We start from the raw sequence: 26,630 nt of genomic DNA, 5'->3' as shown, positions 1-26,630 counted from the left end.
TTGCATCACTCTCGTGGTGTCACTGTCTACCTAAGAGAGATGGCTTCTTTCCCAAAAACTTCTGGAAGGGATGCGTGGTGAAGGAAATACGTGGGAATGTATTTGATTGTAGGTCTACACACCAGCTCCAGCCCTAGCAGCTGAAGATTGTATATATGGCTGTTGGAGGACTTCATCATTTGAAACAAACATTGTGAGCATGGGCCCTTTTCACAGGGGTACATGTTAAAGCAGAATTCCAAAGGGTTGGTTTTGGAATGGGCTTTTGCCCCTTCTTGTTTCGTTACGATGGATGATGAGGCCTGGAAGTTTCTATCTATCTATGTGTGCATATACACTCAAACACACTTTTTCTCTTTCTTGCTCTCAAAAAGGTTTTTTCAACTTTGTGTGCTCGCGCGCGTATTAATTTCAGGGCTGTGCATCTGTATTGTGAGTGCTTTCCTCTTAATCAAAAGGATGGAGGTGCTGAATCTTTATTAAAGACATCCTTTCTCTAATGTGCTAATTAGTCATTGAAGTTCTAATACAAACGAAAAAAAAACAGATGGGAAAGCTCTTCTTTCAATTGCTCAACTTTCATTTCCATTCTAGTGATATATTGTCATTCCGCTGGTGTTCTCGTCAGCAGAGGGCCTTTTAGGCGAGACAGTCCCTGAATGTCATGTGTTTTTAAAAAGGAAAAAACCACAAAATCCCTTTCCTGCCTTTTCTATCCATCATAAAGAAGTAAAAATAACCCAGCCATTGGCCAATTGTTTCACAGACGCACGTGGTCTTAAAGAGTGGGGGCAGGGAAGAGATTCTCTTTCTGGTCCATTTATTTGTAAGGTCTTATGCAGTCTTTTTCCCAAATGGAAGCAGATGAAGGAGAAAATCATGGGGGTGTTTGGGGGAGCTGTGTTGCTGCCAGTGAGTGGGAGATCTGCCAAGTAGTTGTGAGGTCCACATACCACCCCACCAATCTCTCAATGCTGCTGGAGACTAGTCAGTGGTGGCATGTCATCCCACCCAGGATCACACCTGGCTCTCCCTCAAAGTCTACAGCTGGCTATAAAATGAGCTGACCGGGAGATGGAATGGTGACGATAATTTGTAAGTATCAGAGGGGTAGCTGTGTTAGTCTGGATCTGTAAAAGCAGCAAAGAGTCCTGTGGCACCTTATAGACTAACAGACGTATTGGAGCATGAGCATCCGACGAAGTGGGTATTCACCCATGGAAGCTCATGCTCCAATACATCGGTTAGTCTATAAGGTGCCACAGGACTTTTTGCTGCTTTTACAGATAATTTGTAAATGGGGCAGCCCCAAATGGCTATCAGCTTCTGGGTACAAGAACAAATCTCAGCTCCACATTGCACCAGTAGTTGTCACCATGGTAATAACTCTTTGGTGGTGGACCATCTCAGGACGACTGTCAGAGCAGATCCTGCTATTTGCTGTTGGATTGGAATGGGACACTGTGGAGTGGGCAGTCTGTTAGGGCAGCTCGCTGGCATGCAGTCGGATGTCTCTTAATGACTGTGGAGGAAATGCTGATCGCTCTGACCCTGCAATGTGATTAGGGAGTTCTGTCCAGTGGTATGAACCATAACCAACCCTCCCTTGGTAAATAGCATGTCAGTAAGAGATAAGCCCTCTCTTTCTTTTTCAGTCTGAACGTCAGTAACATTCAAGAGACCTGCCAGAAGAATGCCTCCTCAGCCTTGGCAGTTGGACGTAGGGATCTCGTCCAGGTATTGGGCTTTCCCTTTATCTAGAGCACAGCAGCTGAATGGGATGCCTTAGCGAATACGTTACTCTTGCCTTGTCATTCTCATGCCATTATCCTGGATTTCAAGGGCATGGCTGGGTCATTGGGGTGCAGCAGTCACTCCAGAGACCATCTGGAAGGGTTATGACAAGTCCTCCCTGGTAACTGGGGCAGAAGCAGTGACACTTTGTAACATCTCATTGAGAAATCCCTGGCCAGGCTAGCAAATGGTTCATTTCATACCCTTTGCCAAACCAGTTGAGATGACTACGTGCTCTGAGAATTTCTCATAGGCCAAGATAGACACAGGGCATGCTACTTTGTTAGTGACTGGAATGGACATGCATCAAAATCACTGCAGCCACTGTAAGCATTTTGGCAAGAGGAACTCTCTCTTTCTTCTACCTGTGGGGCTCATAATAATAGAGATGATTATGGCTGTTCTGTGCTGGAACTGAATACAAAAGGCAGACAGCCTGTGCCCCAAAGACCTTACAATCTAATACTGTTTTGAGTATTGAGACATTTTCCTTTTCTCTATCACGCTGCTTCCATTGCAGTGGATTCCACTGGGGCAGTGAAAACAAATTAGTTTCAGTTTCATTTTGTTTGTACTCTGTTATTTTCAGATTCTTCTACTTTAGCAGGATGATCTGAAGTTTGTGTTGCAAACCCTGCAGCAAAATGTTGTATCTTTAAACAGCTACATTATTTCATTTGAGTCTCTTTAAGTTCATACAAATGTTTCAATTTTCAGCTTTTAAAAAAAAGTTTTAAAAACCTAAATGGTGTTCCTTAAATATAAACCACAAACATTTTCTGATTCACTTTATGTAAATATTAAAAGGATCAATAGCACGTCATAGGAAAGGCTAATTCCTAGAAGGGTTTACCGGCTGATTGCTGCAGTGTTTACACCACTTTCTCATTTCATTCCTCCACCTGCACTGCAACTTTACAGAAATGCCTTGCTTCTCAGCTGAGACCTGGAGCCCCGAGCTGCAGCATGACAATTTCTCAATGTCCCCTTATGAGCCTGCTTTGTATGAATTACCCAGCTTTTCCCTGGCCTCTATGGTCTGCTCCTTCGCTCAGGGCCTGCTTTGCTTCTGTACTTCAGTTTCCCTCCTTTCCAATCTCTCCAGGTCCCACAGTGCTGCCACATTCCTGAAATTCCCTGTCTGTGTTTCTTTGCACTCCGTGTTTTCTCCCATGTTCTCAGCTCTCATGTCCTGTATCTTAGCTGCCACTGCCTTTCTAACACCTCCCTCCCTGCCCTCCTCCTTTTCTGTTACAGTCTGTAGTCAGTGGTTCACCCTCAGCTAGAATACTGTGTGCAGTTCTGGTCACCCCACCTCACAAGGATATAGCAGAAAACCTAGCGAGGGATTAAAGACTGGTGATAAGAGTGATTGAGTCCTAGAGAGGTGTCTATGTGGAAAGAGACTGAAAAAGTCTGGGACTGTTTAGTTTAGAAGGGAGACAAATCAGAGGGGATGTGATAGAGGTATACAGAATAAGGAGTGGGGTAGGTACAGAGATGGCAAATCAGGTGCTCCTCATGCACAATAAAAGAACAAGAAGCATTTAATAAAACTGAAAGGCAGCAAATTAAAAACTGATCAAAGGTCATGTGTGTTTATATGTTATAGTTCACCTGTGGAACTCATTGACACAGTGTCACAGAGGTCAAGAGTGTCATCAGATTTTAAAAATCAGATTAGACACTTATTGATAAAGAAAACCTCCCACTTCCTGGCATAAGCCAACCTTGAAATGAGGGGGGGGGGGTTTAAGAAGAAATGCCTTCTATCAGCCATTTATTCCATAATTGTCCCCTAGGGAGCTTCTTGCACATTGCACTGAAGCATTTGGTGCTGGCCGCTGTTACAGACAGGCTAATACGCTAGATCAGGGGTAGGCAACCTATGGCGCACGTGCCGAAGGCAGCACGCGAGCTGATTTTCAGTGGCACTCTCAACGCCCGGGTCCTGGCCACCTGTGCGGGGAGCTCTGCATTTTAATGTAATTGAAGCTTCTTAAACATTTAAAAAACCTTATTTACTTTACCTACAATAGTTTAGTTCTATATTATAGACTTATAGAAAGAGACCTTCTAAAAACGTTAAAATGTATCACTGGCACGCAAAACCTTACATTAGAGTGAATAAACGAAGACTCGGCACAGCACTTCTGAAAGGCTGCCGACCCCTGCGCTAGATGGATCCCAGGTCTGGTCTGGTCTGTCAGTGGGGCTCCCTCCCCAACAGCTGACACTGCTTTTCTGCAGCTAAGAGGTAGCTAGCTGGTTGATATGACTGACTGATTCTCCATTATTATAGAGCCCAACTCCAAAACCCTCAGGGCTTGGCTGATTCTGGGGCCTCTAGAACATCAGCTGTACCTGTTAAGAGAGAATTCTGCCATTATTGAACCTTGCATGCGTGATTGCAGTGCGGGGTCGGAGCCCTCAGTGCAGGGTGAATTTCTGTTTCTAGTTGTCGTTCATGCTGTTCCTCTTGTACCTGTCCAGGTCTGGTCACTGGCTACGGTAGCCACGGATCTCTGTCTTGGACCAAAATCTGACCCGGATTTGGAGACACCCTGGGCTCAACATCCATTTGGACGTCAGCTCCTGGAGTCCCTGTAGGTCTCTGAAAGCTCAAAGCAGGGGCAGGGGTAGTCTCTGGAGCAGAGCTGTTCATAGCTGAAAGTTGTAGGGTCTTGTTTCAGACTCAGATGAGAGGAGCTGCTTGCTAAGCCCAGCGACTTTGAGCTAGATCCTGCCCTTTAGGGATAATCAGTGCATAGCCTCTGGTCGTGGAGTCCTCTAGCACTTCGTGTGACTGCCCTCACCTTTAATATGCGGGGAGACTGTCCATCTCTATCATGAGATGCACGTTCATAGGACAAAAGAGGGAAGCCACAAATCTGTTTATTGCAAATAGGAGGCACCCCTGGCACTCATGAAGTGACCACCTGCCCTTTGGCTAAGCTAAGATTAGCTTCTCCTGCTCTGATGTGATGTTTATGGTACAGTATGTGGTGCTCCAAGACATCTGGCTTGACTAGCACATGGAGGAGGCCTGATGTAAGAGGGAACTGCCTCTTTTATCCAGGATTATTTTCCTCGCCATCTTCCAACTGTCTTGATTTGGCTGCCAGTTTAACAATCAAATTCCCTGCTGGTTGCTCCAAGTGCAAATTATTTCCTGTCATCCAGAGAGCCTTCTGGTAGCTACCTCCATTAAGGCCTAATTCACACTCAGCCCTCTTGCACAGCAAATTACCTACCTCTTGACATTGATCTGAATCTGTTCGGATAGGAAGAGTTGATAGCCGATACTAATCTGTTCCAAAGCTTAGAACCTGCTTTGAGTTGCTTTGCTGACAGTTCTGCCAAACCTGCTACGTGGACTCTGCCCTAGTTCTGCTCTGGTGTGAGGCAGGTATGGGAAAGAGGGACAGTCCATTCCTATAGCCATCCTCTAACCAGTGCCAATCTCCAACCTATGCCTGCCCTTCACCAAGACAGTGAAGAGAACTCCCTTTGGTGGTGCTGCTCTTACGTTTGGCTGGGAGGAAGCATCTGTTGTTTGTATTGCAGCAAAACCTGTGGCCAGTCAGAAAGCAGGGCCATGCTGTGCTAGGCACTGTACAGACACACAGTCAGAAGACAGTCTCTGCCCCAAAGAGTCTGCAGTCTGTTATCACCTGACACAACAGGTGGATGAGGCAAACGGGAGGAGGGAGAAAGGAAGTGGGCGATAACTACATCAGTCAAAGTATAATAAGCAGAGATCTTGGTTCACTGTCTGCCTTGCCATGAACAGTTATCCCCACTAATTCACCTTGTCTGGCCTCTTGACAGTGGCCAAGTCTGTTCTCTGTCTTGGGTACCAGTGTATTCATAGGACATGGCACAATCTCTGCATGTCAAAATAGATAAAATTCACCTCAAACCCGCATTCATCACCCATTAATTCTCCTGCTTGTAGAGTGCAGAGTGCACACTTTGGATCTCCCATTTCCAGAAAGCCCCATCTCCTGCCAGTGTTGCAGGCTGCTCTATATTAAATCCATCCCCAACCCTCCCTATCAACTAAATCTCTCTAGGAATCAAACTTTGGCCTCATCCCCATTGCTCTGGCCTTTAAGCTGGGGTTGGAATCTGGGTTGGGAATGGCCCCAGGAGCCTGAGAAGTCTGAGTATTTTCACTAAAAGATCAGACAGTGAGTTGTGCAGCTCAGTTTAACCTTGCTTCTGCAGAACTGCTCTTTGGAGCTGTGCAGACCCCAGGATCCTTGGGCATTTCCAGTGTGGATGGGGTCCTTAAGAACCACCCTGCAGTAAGGGATTAGATACCCCCATGCAGAGAGGAACCATCTCTTGGGAATTAGGCCTTGATTGTCTGTCCAGCTGGAAGCTCTTTTATCTATTTATTTGAAAAGTAATGAAAAGGAGAGTCTGTCCCCCCAAACCCCACACATCCTCTGAGCAGCAGGGCGTAGTTAGTTCCATAGGGTCCCCCAACCCCTGGCCTGCTGTGAGTGTTCCCTTTGACTGATGAACTCTGCCTCAGCTCCTGCTCTCTCCCTTTTCTTCCTCTCTCAGGCTGGCTCACTACTGTCAGCTCCATGATGTTCAGACCCTGGCCATGCTCTGCAGTGTGTTTGAGGCCCAGTCCAGGCTGCAGGGGTGCGTGAGTTCCTCAGGACCCTTCCCTCAGCGCTCCTCCAACATGCTCTCCCACAGCCGATATGTATGCACAGCCATTTCTTTCCAACTGCTTTTCTTGAAAATCTGGAATAGCTTTGGTTCGTGTGTGACACAACTCCCTCTTGTTTCCACCCAACAGCCCAGCTTTACATCTTCAGGCTCCTGTTCCAGCATGTCAGACCCTGGACTCAACACAGGAGGCTGGAACATAGGTATGGAGAGGCAGGGGAGTTGACAGATAGAGGAAATGACTTTATTTGCATGAGCACCCTTGGCATTAAATGGCTATCTGTGGTGGTGATGCTGGTAAAGGATTGTAAGTGGTTGTGGATCTGAGAAGCAAAGAGCAAATTTCCATGGTTTTATTGGTGGGTCAGGTACCATGGCTGGAAATGAGCATCACCCCAAGTGCTGTCTGCCCTTGTTAATGGTTTAATGTTGATGTTTCTTCCGACTTGTCAAACTTGTTGTGTCAAACTGTGCACTGGTGGAATGAATCTCACTGCAAACTTCACCCTGATGTGCACAAGGACTCCAGTTCACTGTCAGCCTGCTGGGCGGGAGGTCACACCGGAGCCAAAACCAGCTGTGTCTATGGCAGTCCCTCTCCCCATGGCAGATGAGTGGTGGGACAGACCACTCAGGATGACCGTGTTACTAGACAACGTCTCTCTGATCTTGGACTACAAGGAACCGAAGCAGCTTGCTTCATCTAATTGAGCAAGCTTTCCCCAAACCCCATTCAGCTTTTGAGGACTTGATTCCAAATGCCCATCCCATCCCTTCTATTTTCCCAGGTATTTGTGTCCCAAGATAAGTAGGTGGCTGTGGCCAGTGATATTTTGCTCCTCTCCTGGCTTGGCAGATGCTCCAGGTGACACTGTCTTGTTGCTGTGCTGGCCACATGGGGTGATGTAGGATCACTGCTGCCAGAGCACTTGTCCAGTTTGAGGCCAGTCATTCTGTGCACCACAGCCATTGCCAGTTAGGACACTTCAGATATTTGCTGGAGGAGCTTTGACCAGGGACTTCTTGTTTTCTCTCTACTCCAGAGTAGCGGGAGAGGTGCTCACTCCTTTACTTTGCAATGGCCTAGCTAGAATAGTGGCAGTCGGGAAGGCTGGAGTGGCAGTGGCAGCTCTTACAAGTGACACACATACTTGGGATCCTACAGGCATTTCCCACCAAGTTAACACTTTTCAGAAAAGTTGGAATTCAGGGCTGTCTTGTGTCCCCAGGGTCCAGTGTACTGCCATCTGCATGATGTTTGTTTCTGTGGCCTACCTGGCTGAGCACAATATTGGGCCCAAGCAACAGCAAACCTGTAATCGCTCAGTGCCGTTTGCAGCTACCTTTGGAACAGGGAAGGGAGCAGAAGCAAGGACAACCCTACTAATGTTGGTGTGCCACTCTTCTCCCTACACCCAGGGGTCATGCGCTTCTCTGAAATATTTCCCCCAGGAGGCCTTTTTCATACCAGCATCCTCACAGAGGAACAAGAATCCTCCCCTTCCCCAGCCCAACGTGTGGAAGTCCAGACACCAGCGCACTCCCAGCCCCTGGGAATGGAACTGTACTGATGCTAACTTTCCTACCAGCACCGAGCTGTGCAATTCCCCTGTGGAGCAATCTCCGTGTTTTCATATGGGGTAGAACACCAAGTGCAGCCTTCTGAATCCAGATTTTCTGCTCTCTGAGAGCCTTCTCCCCATGCAGTCATTGCATGGCCCCTCTGCTGGGGAGCTGGAGGGACGCTCTCAAGAGGCTGATGGAAAATGAAGGGGTTGGCTCTTGGCTCTCTACGATGTAGGAGTGTTTGTTTGTAATGGTGTAGAGCAGAGGTTCTCAGACTTTTTTTTTTTCCCCCTAAGGGGCCCCCCCAACATGCTATAAAACTTCATGGCCCACCTGTGCCACCAGAACTGGGTTTCTGCATATAAAAGCCAGGGCTGGTGTTAAGAGATAGCAAGCAGGGCAATTGCCCAGGGTCGCACATCACAGGGGGCACCGTGAAGCTAAGTTGTTCAGGCTTCTGCTTCAGCCCCAGGTGGTGGGCTCAGGGCCCTGGACTTCAGCCCCATGCAGTAGGGCTTCGGCTTTCTGCTCTGGCCCCAGTGAGTCTAACACTGGTCCTGCTTGGTGAACCGCTGAAACTTGCTCACAGCCCTCCATGGGTGCCCCAGACCCCTGGTTGAGAACTACTGGTGTAGAAGACAATACTAAAACATTCAAGGGTGGAAGGGGGCGGAGAGAGCGCGTAGTCTCACATGCTTCCATCTAACTTTCACATCTCCCCCCGAGCCTTTCACACATCACATTGCCCCATTCATAGCCCACTCATCACTGCATCTCGGGGCACACTAACCATCTTTTGACTTTTGCAGCAAGCAAAGAGACAGAACACGCATTCACCCCCTGGTGCGAGTCTTCACCTGATGACCTCCGCTACGGAAACCTGACGTATGCTGATCACCGGGAGCGCGAGAGAGATCAACATGACAAGAACAAAAGGTAGCACTCAGCAACTCCTGTTTGTGCAGTTTCTGGGCAGTTCTCACAGTCAGCTGGAAGACTGTCTAGCTAGCTATTCCATGGTGGCGTTAGAGCTAATCAAGGGAGAGTTGGCAAGCCCTTAGCTCAAACTTTCACTCAGTTAGTGGCCTTGAAAGCTTAATGCTCCAAACCAATTCTGCTCAGTGATTGGCTGACTGCCCGTGAAATCTTTTAATAAATCAGCTGCAGCGAGGGCTCTGAAAGAGAACCTGACCCTCCGACACACCCTAGTTCTGACGACAGATATGGTTCACTCAGGCTCACTGCGACATTGTCATTCAAAAATTATAACACTGTCTGAGAGACTGCGAAAATAAGAAGTTACTCCTGTAGCTACCTGAGAAGTGACTTCATAGCCATTGCTGCTGGCTGGGTTAAGAATCGCAGCCAAGCTGTCGTGAGTGAACAGATCAAGTGACTGACTGTGTGAGTCCCTCCTCCAGGCTCCTGGACCCTGCCAACACTCAGCAGTTTGATGACTTCAAGAAATGCTACGGGGAAATCCTTTATCGCTGGGGTCTGCGAGAGAAACGGGCTGAGGTTCTGAAGTTCGTTTCCTGTCCTCCCGACCCGCACAAGGGAATCGGTGAGTGTGTAATTCTGCCTCTTCCAGCTACCCCTTCCTGAAGGGTTTGGGGATAAATATTCAGCAGATATGATGATCTAAGATGTATCCATTCAGCCAATCGAGAGACTGGCTGTGGCAGCAAATTGCTTGGTAAGTACTCAGCCCCCTGTTGGCAGTTCAGAGTGGAGATGGGATCTTTAGATCTTGGCCAAGTGACTTTGTATGTGGGACAGAGGGACATTACCAGCTGGAAGTGTGTTCACCACTGTGTCATGATGGCCTCTTGACAGTGCTGGAGGCTATTCCTCATCTGGGGTAGTATGGAGAGCCAACCCAATCACTGACCATGGACTGAGAGGTTCTCACAATGTCTAGTGGATAGAATCAGAAAAGCCTGGTTTCTGGCTTTAGGAAACCCAGACAGAAAATGGGTAGGCAAGACATTCCCCCAAGCCCTGTGGCTGCCCATTGCAGTTCTCCAGCAGGCCTAGCAAGAGGAAGGCACACTGCACTTCTGGGTGGGTGTAATGTCGAACAGGGAAGCAGCATTAGTAGCAGCTATGAGGAAGCTTGCATTGCCCCGTCACCTTGTTGTTGGGCTGGAAGAGCAGAGCAGCCTGGATTGTGGTGCTCTTCTCCAGGTAAACGGCAGCCACACACTAGAGGTCACCTCTGCTCCCGTTGACATGCTGGGCTTGGCTTGTGCCTGTTTGTTTCTCATGGAGGAGATGGATGCTAAAGACAAAACTCTACAGAAATGTAGAGAGAGAGAAAAGGGCAGCTGGAGGAGTTCATCTCCACAGCACCTCAGTCCAGCCCAGGTTAGTCATGGCTAAAAGCTGTTCCCTTCTCCTGATGCTGTTCAGACAGCTTGTATTAATGGGTCTCAGTCCAGCGCCTCATGCTTTGATGTCTCAGCCTAACTGGATAGCCTCAGCAGAGGAGTAAAGGAATGTAACAGGCCAGTGAGAAGAACTCTGCTGTTACTCAGGGAAGTGGGCTCCCTAGGTCAGGTCTGAGGCAGATCAGCAGGGCTTGGGGGAGAGGGGGGAGACTCTGCTGCACCTGCCCTGGGGATGAATAGAGAACTGTGGTCTCCAGGACTATACGAGCCTGCCGTAACTGTTTTGCTCTCCGTTTCTTTTCTCTCTCCCGCACTGCCAGAGTTTGGGGTGTACTGCAGTCACTGCCGCAGCGAGGTGCGGGGCACCCAGTGCGCCATCTGCAAAGGCTTCACTTTCCAGTGTGCCATCTGCCACGTGGCAGTGCGAGGCTCCTCCAATTTCTGTCTGACCTGCGGACATGGAGGACACACCAGTCACATGATGGAATGGTTTCGCACCCAGGAAGTGTGCCCCACCGGCTGCGGGTGCCACTGCCTGCTCGAGAGCACATTCTGAGCACAGTCAGCGAGAGCAGAGAGCATCCCTAGTATGGGATCTAATACTTATTCCTCAACCACGGTCAGTCAGCTTCTCTCCACAGTATCTACAGAGGATGCCTACGGGGACTGAAGCAGGATTTACTTGCTGTGCATTGCACTAGTATTACCAAATGCTTCCAGTCTTCCAACAGCTTCCCAGGTGGCTCCAGGCAGAAGTGGCCAAACTCTTGTGAGCCATTGCTGGTAATAGATGCTGTTCTGGGAAAATCAACCTCTGCTATCAAGGATACATGACTGGTGGTTCGTCTCCAAGAGGCTGAAAGGAATGTGTGAAAGTTCCTTTGGGGTGTCTTTCCAAGGGCCTCCTGGCAGGAAGACAACCGGATAAGAGATCAAGTCACATGACAAAGACAATCCTCTTAGCTAAGTTAAGGTGAAATTAGTTTCCAGACAGGAGTGGAGTTCCAAGCTTAACTCAGTCTTCGAAGAGCAAATAGACAATGGGCTTTTGAGCTGACGTTTCAATACCAAGGAGCCAGGGGAGATTTTTAAATGTTTTTTTCTGAACTGCCATTTCTTGGCCTAATAAAATTCTGTTAATCACACTAAAAGGTAGTTTGATCCTTTTGTTTCAAGGATCATTTCCTAGTTTCCTACTCAGTTGAACAATAACTGTAGATGGTATAAAAAGCCCTGCCTCTCCGCCCCCCCCCCAACCCAGTGCACTAGAATCACTTGTTCTTTTCTAGAGATTTAAAACACATTACTCTTGGGGGAGGGGAGGGGCGCAATTTTTTGTGGTGGTGACTGGGTGGAACAATTCACTTTAACCCCTTCTCAGTGACACACCCTGTTGACTGGACAAAGGACTGCTGGTTATCTGGGTCTTGGATCAGCTCATAGTCTCCATGGAATGATGGTTCTGCCTCTAGTGGTCTGGGATCTGCTGTGGTGGGAGGGTAATTTTGTGGAGCAGGGGTTGTGTGTCTCCTATGAAATTGTGAGATGTGCAGAGATGAGACACTCAAGGCCTGATTTTATTTTTTTCTTCTCAACTGTATATGCATTTTCACATATAAACTTATCAGCTTCCTGTGCAAATGAGGTCCCTAGCTGATGCATTCCTGGTGCAGATGCTGTCGCTGTCTGTGCAGTCATGTAAATCAGGTATGCAGCCTGAATCTGATGCTTAGCTTTCTGTGCCAGTCTGACATACCTAGACCCAGCCTTGACAGAGGCACAGGATTCCTTCTGCACCCACCGAGCGGGTAGGAACACGTTTCTCCCTCTCTGGAACACCTTGTGTCTGAAATCAGACCTTGGAAATCTTGGAATGGAGGAAACTGATCATGTATCTTCAGTACAGATGACATTATTTTTTTTAAAGTTGGGAGCTAGTACATTCATTTCCCCACTGTCTTGTTTCGGTGTATATATCTGTATCCTCTGGTCCTCGCTGCTGGCCCAGGGCCTGCTCCCTTGTACCAGGTTCAGATGTGCATGGCAGGCTCTAGGCCCTGCTAGCTGACTTTCTAACGAGGCAACGAAGAGTTGCTTCTTTTGGCCCTAGGCCAGAGGCGGGCATGGGACTGTCTTGCCTGGCCCCTGAGCTCCCGGCCGGGGAGGCTAGCCTCCACTGCTCTTTCCTCTCCCTCGCAGCCTCAGCGCAACGTGCCACCAGTGCTGTGGGCGGCATGGCTGGCGCCGCACAGCTGTGAGCTCCTACCACTCTGAGCGTCATGCTAAGGGGCAGGAGGTAGTGGGGGACAGTCGGGGTAGGATAGGGGTTGGATAGGTGTGGGATTCGGGGGAGTGTCGGGGGCAGGGTATGGATAGGGGTTGGGGCAGTTAGGGGACAAGGAGCAGGGTGGGAGGGTTGGATAGGTGTGGGATTTGGGGGGAGCTGTCGGAGCAGGGTGTGAATAGGGGTTGGAGCAGTTCAGGGACAAGGAGCGAGGTGGGGGGGTTGGATAGGTGTGGGACTCGGGCGGGCTGTCGGGGCTGGGGTGTGGATGGAGTCAGGGCAGTTAAGGGACAAGGAGCGGGGTGGGGGGATTTGATAGGTGTGGGGTTCAGGGGGGCTGTCGGGGCAGGGTATGGATAGGGGTAGGGGCAGTTAGGGGACAAGGAGCGGGGTGGGGGGCTTGGATAGGTATGGGATTCGGGGGGGGCTGTCGGGCCAGAGTGTGGATAGGGGTCGGGGCAGTTACGAGACAAGGAGCAGGGTGGGGGGGGTTGGATAGGTATGGGATTCAGGGCGGTGTCGGGGCTGGGTGTGGATAGGGGTCGAGGCAATTAGCGGAAAAGCAGGGAGGGAGGGTTGGATAGGTGTGGGATTCGGGGTGTCGGGGCTGGGTGTGGATAGGGGTCGAGGCAGTTAGGGGACAAGGAGCGGGGAGGGGGGGTTGAATGGGTGTGGGATTCGAGGGGATGTCGGGGGAGTTAGGGGACAAGGAGCAGGGTAGGGGCGTTGTATGGGTCCGTGATTGGGGGTGGCTGTCAGGGTGGGGTGTGGATAGGGGTCAGGGCAGTTAGGGACAAGGAGCCGGGGGGGGAGTCAGGGCGGGGTGTGGATAGAGGACAAGGAGCGGGGTGGGGGGGGTTGGATGGGTGTGGGAGTCGGGAGGGCTGTTGGGGTGGGATGTGGTTAGGGGACAAGGAGCGTGGTGGGGAGGTTGGATAGGTGTGGGATTTGGGGGGGGCTGTCAGGGCAGTTAGGGGACAAGGAGCGGGGTGGAGGGTTGGATGGGTGTGGGAATGAGGGGGCTGTTGGGGCGGGGTGTGGATAGAGGACAAGGAGTGGGTTAGGGGGGTTGGATGAGTGGGATTCGGGGGCGCTGTCGGGGCGGGGTGTGGATAGGGGTTGGGGCAGTTAGGGGACAAGGATTGGGGTGGGGGGGTAGGATAGGTGTGGGATTTGGGGGGCTGTCGGGTCGGGGCAGTTAGGGGAGAAGGAGCCGGGTGGGTGGATTGGATGGGTGTGGGATTGGGGGGAGCTGTCGGGTCAGGGCAGTTAAAGGACAAGGAGTGGGGTGGGCGGTTGGATGTGTGTGGGATTGGGGCTGTCGGGGCGGGGTGTGGGTTGGTGACAGGGAGGGGGGTGGGGGGGTTGAATGGGTGTGGGATTGCGGGGCGGTCGGGGCGGGGTGTGGGTTGGTCACAGGGAGCGGGGTGGGGGGGTTGGATGGGTGTGGGATTGGGGGGGGGCGGTCGGGGCGGGGTGTGGGTTGGTGACAGGGAGCGGGGTGGAGCGGTTGGATGGGTGTGGGGTTGGGGGGCTGTCAGGGTGGGGTGTGGATGGGGACAAGGAGCGGGGTGGGGGGTTGGATGGGTGTGGGATGGGGGGGGCTGTCGGGCAGGGTGTGGGTTGGTGACAGGGAGCGGGGTGGGGGGTTGGATGGGTGTGGGATTGGGGGGGGCGGTCGGGGCGGGTGTGGATGGGGACAAGGAGCGGGGTGGGGGGGGTTGGATGGGTGTGGGATTCGGGGGGCTGTCGGGGCAGGTGTGGATTGGTGACAGGGAGCGGGGTGGGGGGTTGGATGGGTGTGGGATTCGGGGGGGCTGTCGGGGCGGGTGTGGATGGGGACAAGGAGCGGGGTAGGGGGTTGGATGGGTGTGGGATTCGGGGGGGCTGTCGGGGCGGGTGTGGGTTGGTGACAGGGAGCGGGGTGGGGGGGTTGGAGGGGTGTGGGATTGGGGGGCGGTCGGGGCGGGTGTGGGTTGGTGACAGGGAGCGGGGTGGGGGGTTGGATGGGTGTGGGATCGGGGGTGCTGTCAGGGCAGGGTGTGGGTTGGTGACAAGGAGCGGGGTGGGGGGGGTTGGAGGGGTGTGGGTTTGGGGGGGCTGTGGGGCGGGGTGTGGATGGGGACAAGGAGCGGGGTGGGGGGTTGGATGGGTGTGGGATTGGGGAGGGCTGTCAGGGGGAGGTGTAGATGGGGACAAGGAGCGGGGTCGGGGGGTTGGAGGGGTGTGGGATTGGGGAGGGCTGTCAGGGCGGGGTGTGGATGGGGACAAGGAGCGGGGTGGGGGGGTTGGAGGGGTGTGGGTTTGGGGGGGGCTGTGGGGCAGGGTGTGGGTTGGTGACAGGGAGCGGGGTGGGGGGGTTGGAGGGGTGTGGGTTTGGGGGGGCTGTGGGGCGGGGTGTGGGCTGGTGACAGGGAGCGGGGTGGGGGGGTTGGAGGGGTGTGGGTTTGGGGGGGCGGTCGGGGCGGGGTGTGGATGAGGACAAGGAGCGGGGTCAGGGGGTTGGATGGGTGTGGGATTCGGGGGGCTGTCAGGGCGAGGTAGATGGGGACAAGGAGCGGGGTGGGAGGGTTGATGGGTGTGGGATTGGGGGCGCTGTCGGGGCAGGGTGTGGATGGGGACAAGGAGCGGGGTGGGAGCGTTGGAGGGGTGTGGGATGGGGGGGCTGTCGGGGCGGGTGTGGGTTGGTGAGAGGGAGCGGGGTGGGGGGTTGGAGGGGTGTGGGATTGGGGGGCTGTCGGGGTGAGGTGTAGATGGGGACAAGGAGCGGGGTGGGGGGGTTGATGGGTGTGGGATTGGGGGGCTGTCGGGGCGGGGTGTGGATGAGGACAAGGAGCGAGCGGGGTGGGGGGGTTGGAGGGGTGGGGGATTGGGGGGGGCTGTCAGGGTGAGGTGTAGATGGGGACAAGGAGCGGGGTGGGGGGGTTGATGGGTGTGGGATTGGGGGGCTGTCGGGGCGGGGTGTGGATGAGGACAAGGAGCGGGGTGGGGGGGTTGGATGGGTGTGGGATTGGGGAGGGCTGTCAGGGTGAGGTGTAGATGGGGACAAGGAGCGGGATGGGGGGGGTTGATGGGTGTGGGATTGGGGGGGGGCGGTCGGGGCGGGGTGTGGATGGGGACAAGGAGCGGGGTGGGGGGGGTTGGAGGGGTGTGGGATTGGGGGGCTGTCGGGGTGAGGTGTAGATGGGGACAAGGAGCGGGATGGGGGGGTTGATGGGTGTGGGATTGGGGGGCTGTCGGGGCGGGGTGTGGATGAGGACAAGGAGCGGGGTGGGGGGGTTGGAGGGGTGTTGGATTGGGGGGGCTGTCGGGGCAGGGTGTGGATGGGGACAAGGAGCGGGGTGGGGGGGGTTGGAGGGGTGTGGGTTTGGGGGGCGGTCGGGGCGGGTGTGGGTTGGTGACAAGGAGCGGGGTGGGGGGGTTGGATGGGTGTGGGATTGGGGGGCTGTCGGGGCGGGGTGTGGATGAGGACAAGGAGCGGGGTGGGGGGGTTGGAGGGGTGTGGGATTGGGGGGGCTGTCAGGGTGAGGTGTAGATGGGGACAAGGAGCGGGGTGGGGGGGTTGGAGGGGTGTGGGATTGGGGGGGGCTGTCAGGATGAGGTGTAGATGGGGACAAGGAGCGGGGTGGGGGGGTTGGAGGGGTGTGGGATTGGGGGGCAGTCGGGGCGGGGTGTGGATGGGGACAAGGAGCGGGGTGTGGGATTGGGGGGGCGGTCGGGGCGGGGTGTGGATGGGGACAAGGAGCGGAGTGGGGGGGTTGGAGGGGTGTGGGATTGGGGGGGCTGTCAGGGCGGGTGTGGGTTGGTGACAGGGAGCGGGGTGGGGGGGTTGGAGGGGTGTGGGATTGGGGGGGCTGTCGGGGGCGGGGTGTGGGGTTGGTGACAAGGAGCGGGGTGGGGGGGTTGGATGGGTGTGGGATTGGGGGGCGGTCGGGGCGGGGTGTGGGTTGGTGACAGGGAGCGGGGTGGGGGGGTTGGAGGGGTGTGGGATTGGGGGGCGGTCGGGGCGGCTGTGGATGGGGACAAGGAGCGGGGTGGGGGGGTTGGATGGGTGTGGGATTGGGGGGTCTGTCGGGGCGGGGTGTGGGTTGGTGACAAGGAGCGGGGTGGGGGGGTTGGATGGGTGTGGGATTGGGGGGGCTATCAGGGCGGGTGTGGTTGGTGACAAGGAGCGGGGTGGGGGGGTTGGATGGGTGTGGGATTGGGGGGGCTATCAGGGCGGGTGTGGGGTTGGTGACAAGGAGCGGGGTGGGGGGTTGGAGGGGTGTGGGTTTGGGGGGCGGTCGGGGCGGGTGTGGGGTTGGTGACAGGGAGCGGGGTGGGGGGTTGGATGGGTGTGGGATTGGGGGGGGGCTGTCGGGGCGGGGTGTGGGTTGGTGACAAGGAGCGGGGTGGGGGGGTTGGAGGGGTGTGGGATTGGGGGGGCTGTCAGGGTGAGGTGTAGATGGGGACAAGGAGCGGGGTGGGGGGTTGGAGGGGTGTGGGATGGGGGGGGCGGTCGGGGCGGGTGTGGGTTGGTGAGAGGGAGCGGGGTGGGGGGGGTTGGAGGGGTGTGGGATTGGGGAGGCTGTCGGGGCGGGGTGTGGGTTGGTGACAAGGAGCGGGGTGGGGGGGGTTGGAGGGGTGTGGGATTGGGGGGGCTATCAGGGCGGGTGTGGGTTGGTGACAAGGAGCGGGGTGGGGGGGTTGGAGGGGTGTGGGTTTGGGGGGGCGGTCGGGGCGGGTGTGGGTTGGTGACAGGGAGCGGGGTGGGGGGTTGGATGGGTGTGGGATTGGGGGGGCTGTCGGGGCGGGGTGGTGGTTGGTGACAAGGAGCGGGGTGGGGGGGCTTGGAGGGGTGTGGGATTGGGGGGGCTGTCAGGGTGAGGTGTAGATGGGGACAAGGAGCGGGGTGGGGGGTTGGAGGGGTGTGGGTTTGGGGGGCGGTCGGGGCGGGTGTGGGTTGGTGACAAGGAGCGGGGTGGGGGGGTTGGAGGGGTGTGGGATTGGGGGGGCTGTCGGGGCGGGTGTGGGTTGGTGACAAGGAGCGGGCTGGGGGGGGTTGGATGGGTGTGGGATTGGGGAGGCTATCAGGGCGGGTGTGGGTTGGTGACAGGGAGCGGGGTGGGGGGGTTGGAGGGGTGTGGGTTTGGGGGGCGGGTCGGGGGCGGTGTGGGTTGGTGACAGGGAGCGGGGTGCGGGGGTTGGATGGGTGTGGGATTGGGGGGGGCTATCAGGGCGGGTATGGGGTTGGTGACAAGGAGCGGGGTGGGGGGGTTGGAGGGGTGTGGGTTTTGGGGGGCGGTCGGGGCGGGTGTGGGTTGGTGACAGGGAGCGGGGTGGGGGGTTGGATGCGTGTGGGATTGGGGGGCTGTCGGGGCGGGGGTGTGGGTTGGTGACAAAGGAGCGGGGTGGGGGGGTTGGAGGGGGTGTGGGATTGGGGGGGGCTGTCAGGGTGAGGTGTAGATGGGGACAAGGAGCGGGGTGGGGGGTTGGAGGGGGTGTGGGATGGGGGGGGGCGGTCGGGGCGGGTGTGGGTTGGTGAGAGGGAGCGGGGGGGGGGGGGGTTGGAGGGGGTGTGGGATTGGGGGGGCTGTCGGGGCGGGTGTGGGTTGGTGACAAGGAGCGGGGTGGGGGGGGTTGGAGGGGTGTGGGTTTGGGGGGCGGTCGGGGCGGGTGTGGGTTGGTGACAGGGAGCGGGGTGGGGGGTTGGATGGGTGTGGGATTGGGGGGGCTGTCGGGGCGGGGTGTGGGTTGGTGACAAGGAGCGGGGTGGGGGGGTTGGAGGGGGTGTGGGATTGGGGGGGCTGTCAGGGTGAGGTGTAGATGGGGACAAGGAGCGGGGTGGGGGGTTGGAGGGGTGTGGGATGGGGGGGCGGTCGGGGCGGGGTGTGGGTTGGTGACAGGGAGCGGGGGGGGGGGGGTTGGAGGGGTGTGGGATTGGGGGGGCTGTCGGGGCGGGTGTGGGTTGGTGACAAGGAGCGGGGGGGGGGGGGTTGGAGGGGTGTGGGTTTGGGGGGGGCGGTCGGGGCGGGTGTGGGTTGGTGACAGGGAGCGGGGTGGGGGGTTGGATGGGTGTGGGATTGGGGGGGCTGTCGGGGCGGGGTGTGGGTTGGTGACAAGGAGCGGGGGGGGGGGGGTTGGAGGGGTGTGGGATTGGGGGGGCTGTCAGGTGAGGTGTAGATGGGGACAAGGAGCGGGGTGGGGGGGTGGAGGGGTGTGGGAGGGGGGGGCGGTCGGGGCGGGGTGTGGGTTGGTGAGAAGGGAGCGGGGTGGGGGGGTTGGAGGGGTGTGGGATTCGGGGGGCTGTCGGGGCGGGGTGTGGATGAGGACAAGGAGCAGGGTGGGGGGTTGGAGGGGTGTGGGATGGGGGGGGCTGTCAGGGCGGGTGTGGGTTGGTGAGAGGGAGCGGGGTGGGGGGTTGGAGGGGTGTGGGATTGGGGGGGCTGTCGGGGCGGGGTGTGGATGAGGACAAGGAGCAGGGTGGGGGTTTGGACGGGGTGTGGGATGGGGGGGCTGTCAGGGCGGGTGTGGGTTGGTGACAGGGAGTGGGGTGGGGGGGTTGGAGGGGTGTGGGATTGGGGGGGCGGTCGGGGCGGGTGTGGGTTGGTGAGAGGGAGCGGGGTGGGGGGGTTGGAGGGGTGTGGGATGGGGGGGGCGGTCGGGGCGGGTGTGGGTTGGTGAGAGGGAGCGGGGTGGGGGGGTTGGAGGGGTATGGGTTTGGGGGGGCTGTCAGGGACAGGGTGTGGGTTGGTGAGAGGGGAGCGGGGTGGGGGGGTTGGAGGGGTGTGGGTTTGGGGGGGGCTGTGGGGCGGGTGTGGGTTGGTGAGAGGGAGCGGGGTGGGGGGGTTGGAGGGGTGTGGGTTTGGGGGGGCTGTCAGGGGGGGTGTGGGTTGGTGAGAGGGAGCGGGGGGGGGGGGTTGGGGGGGTGTGGGTTTGGGGGGGGCTGTCAGGGCGGGTGTGGGTTGGTGAGAGGGAGCGGGGTGGGGGGGGGTTGGAGGGGTGTGGGTTTGGGGGGGATGTCAGGGCGGGTGTGGGTTGGTGAGAGGGAACGTGGTGGGGGGGTTGGAGGGGTGTGGGTTTGGGGGGGCTGTGGGGCGGGTGTGGGTTGGTGAGAGGGAGCGGGGTGGGGGGGTTGGAGGGGTGTGGGATGGGGGGGCGGTCGGGGCGGGCTGTGGATGGGGACAAGGAGCGGGGTGGGGGGGTTGGTGGGGTGTGGGTTTGGGGGGGCGGTCGGGCGGGTGTGGGTTGGTGAGAGGGAGCGGGGTGGGGGGGTTGGAGGGGTGTGGGTTTGGGGGGCTGTCAGGGTGAGGTGTAGATGGGGACAAGGAGCGGGGTGGGGGGGGTTGGAGGGGTGTGGGATGGGGGGGGCGGTCGGGGCGGGTGTGGGTTGGTGACAGGGAGCGGGGTGGGGGGTTGGAGGGGTGTGGGTTTGGGGGGGCTGTGGGGCGGGTGTGGGTTGGAGAAAGGAGCGGGGTGGGGGGGTTGGAGGGGTGTGGGATTGGGGGGGGCTATCAGGGCGGGTGTGGGTTGGTGACAAGGAGCGGGGTGGGGGGGTTGGAGGGGTGTGGGATTGGGGGGGGCGGTCGGGGCGGGGTGTGGGTTGGTGGACAGGGAGCGGGGTGGGGGGGTTGGAGGGGTGTGGGATCGGGGGGCTGTCGGGGCGGGGTGTGGATGGGGACAAGGAGCGGGGTGGGGGGGTTGGATGGGTGTGGGATGGGGGGGGCGGTCGGGGCGGGTGTGGGTTGGTGACAGGGAGCGGGGTGGGGGGTTGGATGGGTGTGGGATGGGGGGGGCGGTCGGGGCGGGGTGTAGATGGGGACAAGGAGCGGGGTGGGGGGGTTGGAGGGGTGTGGGATTGGGGGGGGGCGGTCGGGGGCGGGTGTGGGTTGGTGACAGGGGGCGGGGTGGGGGGGTTGGAGGGGTGTGGGAGTGGGGGGCGGTCGGGGCGGGTGTGGGTTGGTGACAGGGAGCGGGTGTGGGGGGGTTGGAGGGGTGTGGGATGGGGGGGCGGTCGGGGCGGGGGTGTGGGTTGGTGACAAGGAGCGGGGTGGGGGGTTGGATGGGTGTGGGATGGGGGGGCGGTATCGGGGCGGGGTGTAGATGGGGACAAGGAGCGGGGGTGGGGGGGTTGGAGGGGTGTGAGATCGGGGGGGGCTGGTCGGGGCGGGGTGTGGATGGGACAAGGAGCGGGGTGGGGGGGTTGGAGGGGTGTGGGATGGGGGGGCGGTCGGGGCGGGTGTGGGTTGGTGACAGGGAGCGGGGTGGGGGGTTGGAGGGGTGTGGGATTGGGGGGGCGGTCGGGGCGGGTGTGGGTTGGTGACAGGGAGCGGGGTGGGGGGGGTTGGGGGGGTTGTGGGTTTGGGGGGGGCTGTCGGGGCGGGTGTGGGTTGGTGACAAGGGAGCGGGGTGGGGGGGTTGGAGGGGTGTGGGATGGGGGGGCGGTCGGGGCGGGTGTGGGTTGGTGACAGGGAGCGGGGTGGGGGGGTTGGATGGGTGTGGGATGGGGGGCGGTCGGGGCGGGGTGTGGGTTGGTGACAGGGAGCGGGGTGGGGGGTTGGATGGGTGTGGGATGGGGGGGGCGGTCGGGGCGGGTGTGGGTTGGTGACAGGGAGCGGGGTGGGGGGGTTGGATGGGGTGTGGGATGGGGGGGCGGTCGGGGCGGGGTGTAGATGGTGCACAAGGAGCGGGGGGGGGGGGGGTTGGAGGGGTGTGGGATTGGGGGGGGCGGTCGGGGCGGGTGTGGGTTGGTGGACAAGGGAGCGGGGTGGGGGGTTGGAGGGTGTGGGATTCGGGGGGCTGTCGGGGCGGGTGTGGGTTGGTGACAGGGAGCCAGGTGGGGGGGGTTGGAGGGGTGTGGGATTGGGGGGGCGGTCGGGGCGGGTGTGGGTTGGTGACAGGGAGCGGGGTGGGGGGGTTGGAGGGGTGTGGGATTGGGGGGCGGTCGGGGCGGGTGTGGGTTGGTGACAGGGAGCGGGGTGGGGGGGTTGGAGGGGTGTTGGGATTTGGGGGGCTGTCGGGGCGGGGTGTGGGTTGGTGACAGGGAGCGGGTGGGGGGGTTGGAGGGGTGTGGGATTGGGGGGGCTGGTCGGGCGGGTGTGGGTTGGTGACAGGGAGCGGGGGTGGGGGGGTTGGAGGGGTGTGGGATTGGGGGGCGGTCGGGGCGGGTGTGGGTTGGTGACAGGGAGCGGGGTGGGGGGGTTGGAGGGGTGTGGGATTGGGGGTGCTGTCGGGGCGGGTTGTGGGTTGGTGACAGGGAGCGGGGTGGGGGGTTGGAGGGGTGTGGGATGGGGGGGCTGTCGGGGCGGGTGTGGGTTGGTGACAGGGAGCGGGGTGGGGGGTTGGAGGGGTGTGGGATTGGGGGGGCAGTCGGGGCGGGGTGTGGGTTGGTGACAGGAGCGGGGTAGGGGGGTTGGAGTGGGTGTGGGATGGGGGGGCGGTCGGGGCGGGTGTGGGTTGGTGACAGGGAGCGGGGTGGGGGGTTGGAGGGGTGTGGGATGGTGGGGGCGGTCGGGGCGGGTGTGTGGGTGGTGACAGGGAGCGGGGTGGGGGGGTTGGAGGGGTGTGGGATTGGGGGGGCTGTCGGGGCGGGTGTGGGTTGGTGACAGGGAGCGGGGTGGGGGGGTTGGAGGGGTGTGGGATTGGGGGGGGGGGCGGGGGCGGGTGTGGGTTGGTGACAGGAGCGGGGGGGGGGGTTGGAGGGGTGTGGGATGGGGGGGCGGTCGGGGCGGGTGTGGGTTGGTGACAGGGAGCGGGGTGGGGGGGTTGGAGGGTGTGGGATGGGGGGCGGTCGGGGCGGGTGTGGGTTGGTGACAGGGAGCGGGGTGGGGGGTTGGACGGGTGTGGGATTGGGGGGGCGTAGGGGCGGGTGTGGGTTGGTGACAGGGAGCGGGGGGGGGGGGTTGGAGGGGTGTGGGATGGGGGGGCGGTCGGGGCGGGTGTGGGTTGGTTGACAGGAGCGGGGTGGGGGGTTGGAGGGGTGTGGAATGGGGGAGCGGTCGGGGCGGGGTGTGGGTGGTGACAGGGAGCGGGTGTGGGGGGTTGGAGGGGTGTGGGATTGCGGGGGGCGGTCGGGCGGGGTGTGGGTTGGTGACAGTGAGCGGGGTGGGGGGGTTGGAGGGGTGTGGGATTCGGGGGGCGGCGGGGCGGGTGTGGGTTGGTGACAGGAGCGGGTTGGGGGGTTGGAGGGGTGTGGGATGGGGGGGCTGTCGGGGCGGGTGTCTGGGGTGGTGACAGGGAGCGAGGTGGGGGGTGTTGGAGGGGTGTGGGATTGGGGGGCTGGTCGGGGCGGGTGGTGGGTTGGTGACAGGGAGCGGGGCGGTGGTGGGGGTTTGGAGGGGTGTGGGATGGGGGGCCGGTCGGGGCGGGTGTGGGTGGTGACAGGGAGAGGGGTGGGGGGGTTTGGATGGGTGTGGGATTGGGGGGGCGGTCGGGGCGGGTGTGGGTTGGTGACAGGGAGCGGGGTGGGGGGTTGAGGGGTGTGGGATTGGGGGGCTGTCGGTGGGGGTGTGGGTGGTGACAAGGGAGCGGGGTGGGGGGTTGGAGGGGTGTGGGATTGGGGGCGGTCGGGGCGGGTGTGGGTTGGTGACAAGGAGCGGGGTGGGGGGGTTTGAGGGGTGTGGGATTGGGGGGCGGTCGGGGCGGGTGTGGGTTGGTGACAGGGAGCGGCGGTGGGGGGTTGGAGGGGTGTGGGATGGGGGGGCGGTCGGGGCGGGTGTGGGTTGGTGACAGGGAGCGGGTGTGGGGGGTTGGAGGGGTGTGGGATGGGGGGGCGGGTCGGGGCGGGTGTGGGTTGGTGACAGGGAGCGGGGTGGGGGGTTGGATGGGTGTGGGATTGGGGGGGCGGTCGGGGCGGGTTGTGGGTTGGTGACAGGGAGCGGGGTGGGGGGGTTGGAGGGTGTGGGATTGGGGGGCGGTCGGGGCGGGGGGTGTGGGTGGTGACAGGGAGCGGGGGGGGGGGGTGGGAGGGGTGTGGGATTTGGGGGCGGTAGGGGCGGGTGTGGGTTGGTGACAGGGAGCGGGGTGGGGGGGTTGGAGGGGTGTGGGATTGGGGGGGCGGTCGGGGCGGGTGTGGGTTGGTGACAAGGGAGCGGGGTGGGGGGTTGGAGGGGTGTGGGATGGGGGGGCTGGTCGGGGCGGGTGTGGGTTGGTGACAGGGAGCGGGGTGGGGGGGTTGGAGGGGTGTGGGATTGGGGGGGCGGTCGGGGCGGGTGTGGGTTGGTGACAGGGAGCGGGGGGGGGGGGTTGGATGGGTGTGGGATTTGGGGGGGGCTGTCGGTGGGGCGGTGTGTGGGTTGGTGAGCAGGGAGCGGAGGTGGGGGGGTTGGGGGGGTGTGGGATTGGGGGGCGGTCGGGGCGGGTGTGGGTTGGTGACAAGGAGCGGGGTGGGGGGGGTTGGATGGGTGTGGGATGGGGGGCGGTCGGGGCGGGTGTGGGTGGTGACAGGGAGCGGGGTGGGGGGGTTGGAGGGGTGTGGGATTGGGGGGCTGGTCGGGGCGGGTGTGGGTTGGTGACACGGAGCGGGGTGTGGGGGGGTTGGATGGGTGTGGGATTGGGGGGGGCGGTCGGGGCGGGTGTGGGTTGGTGACAGGGAGCGGGGTGGGGGGGTTGGAGGGGTGTGGGATTGGGGGGCGGTCGGGTGGGTGTGGGTTGGTGACAGGGAGCGGGGTGGGGGGTTGGAGGGGTGTGGGATTGGGGGGGCGGTCGGGGGCGGGTGTGGGGTTGGTGACAGGGAGCGGGGTGGGGGGGGTTGGAGGGGTGTGGGAGTGGGGGGGCGGTCGGGGCGGGTGTGGGTTGGTGACAGGGAGCGGGGGGGGGGGGGGTGGATGGGTGTGGGATGGGGGGGGCGGTCGGGGGCGGGTGTGGGTTGGTGACAGGGAGCGGGGTGGGGGGGGTTGGAGGGGTGTGGGATTGGGGGGGCGGTCGGGGCGGGGTTGTGGGTTGGTGACAAGGAGCGGGGTGGGGGGGTTGGAGGGGTGTGGGAATGGGGGGCGGTCGGGGCGGGTGCTGGGTTGGTGACAGGGAGCGGGGTGGGGGGGTTGGATGGGTGGTGGGATTGGGGGGGCGGTCGGGGCGGGTGTCGGTTGGTGACATGGAGCGGGGTGGGGGGGTTGAGGGGTTGTGGGATTGGGGGGGCGGTCGGAGGCGGGTGTGGGTTGGTGAGAGGGAGCGGGGTGGGGGGTTGGATGGGTGTGGGATGGGGGGGCGGTCGGGGCGGGTGTGGGTTTGGTGACAGGGAGCGGGGTGGGGGGGTTGGAGGGGTGTGGGATTGGGGGGCGGTCGGGGCGGGGTGTGGGTTGGTGACAGGGAGAGCGGGGTGGGGGGGTTGGAGGGGTGTGGGATGGGGGGGCAGGTCGGGGCGGGGTGTGGGTTGGTGACAGGGAGCGGGGTGGGGGGTTGGATGGGGTGTGGGATTGGGGGGCGGTCGGGGCGGGGTGTGGGTTGGTGACAGGGAGCGGGGTGGGGGGGTTGGAGGGGTGTGGGTTTGGGGGGCTGGGGGCGGGGTGTGGGTTGGTGACAGGGAGCGGGGTGGGGGGTTGGAGGGGTGTGGGATGGGGGGGCGGTCGGGGCGGGTGTGGGTTGGTGACAGGGAGCGGGGTGGGGGGGTGGGAGGGGTGTGGGATGGGGGCGGTCGGGGCGGGTGTGGGTTGGTGACAGGGAGCGGGGTGGGGGGTTGGAGGGGTGTGGGATGGGGGGGCTGTCGGGGCGGGTGTGGTTGGTGACAGGAGCGGGGTGGGGGGTTGGAGGGGTGTGGGATTGGGGGGCTGTCGGGGCGGGTGTGGTTGGTGACAGGGAGCGGGGTGGGGGGGTTGGAGGGGTGTGGGATTGGGGGGGCGGTCGGGGCGGGTGTGGGTTGGTGACAGGGAGCGGGGTGGGGGGTTGGAGGGGTGTGGGATTGGGGGGGCGGTCGGGGCGGGTGTGGGTTGGTGACAGGGAGCGGGGTGGGGGGTTGGAGGGGTGTGGGATATGGGGGGGCGGTTCGGGGCGGGGTGTGGGTTGGTGACAGGGAGCGGGGGTGGGGGGGTTGGAGGGGTGTGGGATGGGGGGGCGGTCGGGGCGGGTGTGGGTTGGTGACGGAGCGGGGTGGGGCGGTTGGAGGGGTGTGGGATGGGGGGCTGTCGGGGGCGGGTGTGGGTTGGTGACAGGAGCGGGGTGGGGGGGTTGGTGGGGGTGTGGGATGGGGGGCGGGGCGGTCGTGGGCGGGTGTGGGTTGTGACAGGGAGCGGGGTGGGGGGTTGGATGGGTGTGGGATGGGGGGCGGTCGGGGCGGGGTGTGGGTTGGTGACAGGGAGCGGGGTGGGGGGGTTGGAGGGGTGTGGGATGGGGGGGCGGTCGGGGCGGGTGTGGGTTGGTGACAGGGAGCGGGGTGGGGGGTTGGATCGGGTGTGGGATGGGGGGGCTGCGGCGGCGGGGGGGGGGGGGGGGGGGGGGGGGGGGGGGGGGGGGGGGGGGGGGGGGGGGGGGGGGGGGGGGGGGGGGGGGGGGGGGGGGGGGGGGGGGGGGGGGGGGGGGGGGGGGGGGGGGGGGGGGGGGGGGGGGGGGGGGGGGGGGGGGGGGGGGGGGGGGGGGGGGGGTGGGGGGGGGGGGGGGGGGGGGGGGGGGGGGGGGGGGGGGGGGGGGGGGGGGGGGGGGGGGGGGGGGGGGGGGGGGGGGGGGGGGGGGGGGGGGGGGGGGGGGGGGGGGGTGGGGGGGGGGGGGGGGGGGGGGGGGGGGGGGGGGGGGGGGGGGGGGGGGGGGGGGGGGGGGGGGGGGGGGGGGGGGGGGGGGGGGGGGGTGGGGGGGGGGGGGGGGGGGGGGGGGGTGGGGGGGGGGGGGGGGGGGGGGGGGGGGGGGGGGGGGGGGGGGGGGGGGGGGGGGGGGGGGGGGGGGGGGGGGGGGGGGGGGGGGGGGGGGGGGGGGGGGGGGGGGGTGGGGGGGGGGGGGGGGGG

General features: G+C 61.1%; 1 protein-coding gene across 6 annotated transcripts in view; it reads left to right on the top strand.

The window, feature by feature from the left end:
• WDR59 (WD repeat domain 59) overlaps nucleotides 1-11,590 on the top strand; it is an 86,677-nt gene extending 75,087 nt beyond the window's left edge. For all 6 annotated transcript variants that reach the window (XM_050922347.1, XM_050922348.1, XM_050922346.1 and 3 more), the window contains 7 exons: nucleotides 1,656-1,737; nucleotides 4,288-4,400; nucleotides 6,370-6,517; nucleotides 6,614-6,686; nucleotides 8,859-8,985; nucleotides 9,471-9,613; nucleotides 10,760-11,590. In XM_050922347.1, the coding sequence (XP_050778304.1) occupies nucleotides 1,656-1,737; nucleotides 4,288-4,400; nucleotides 6,370-6,517; nucleotides 6,614-6,686; nucleotides 8,859-8,985; nucleotides 9,471-9,613; nucleotides 10,760-10,995 (922 nt within the window). In that variant the 3' untranslated portion in view covers nucleotides 10,996-11,590. The remainder of the gene's footprint in view (nucleotides 1-1,655; nucleotides 1,738-4,287; nucleotides 4,401-6,369; nucleotides 6,518-6,613; nucleotides 6,687-8,858; nucleotides 8,986-9,470; nucleotides 9,614-10,759) is intronic.
• The last annotated feature ends 15,040 nt before the right edge of the window (nucleotides 11,591-26,630 follow it).

The sequence above is a fragment of the Gopherus flavomarginatus genome, chromosome 14, assembly GCF_025201925.1.
Source record: "Gopherus flavomarginatus isolate rGopFla2 chromosome 14, rGopFla2.mat.asm, whole genome shotgun sequence".
NCBI lineage: Eukaryota > Metazoa > Chordata > Testudines > Testudinidae > Gopherus > Gopherus flavomarginatus.
The sequence above is the reverse complement of the archived record's forward strand: the minus strand, read 5'-3'. Positions and strand labels throughout refer to the sequence as shown.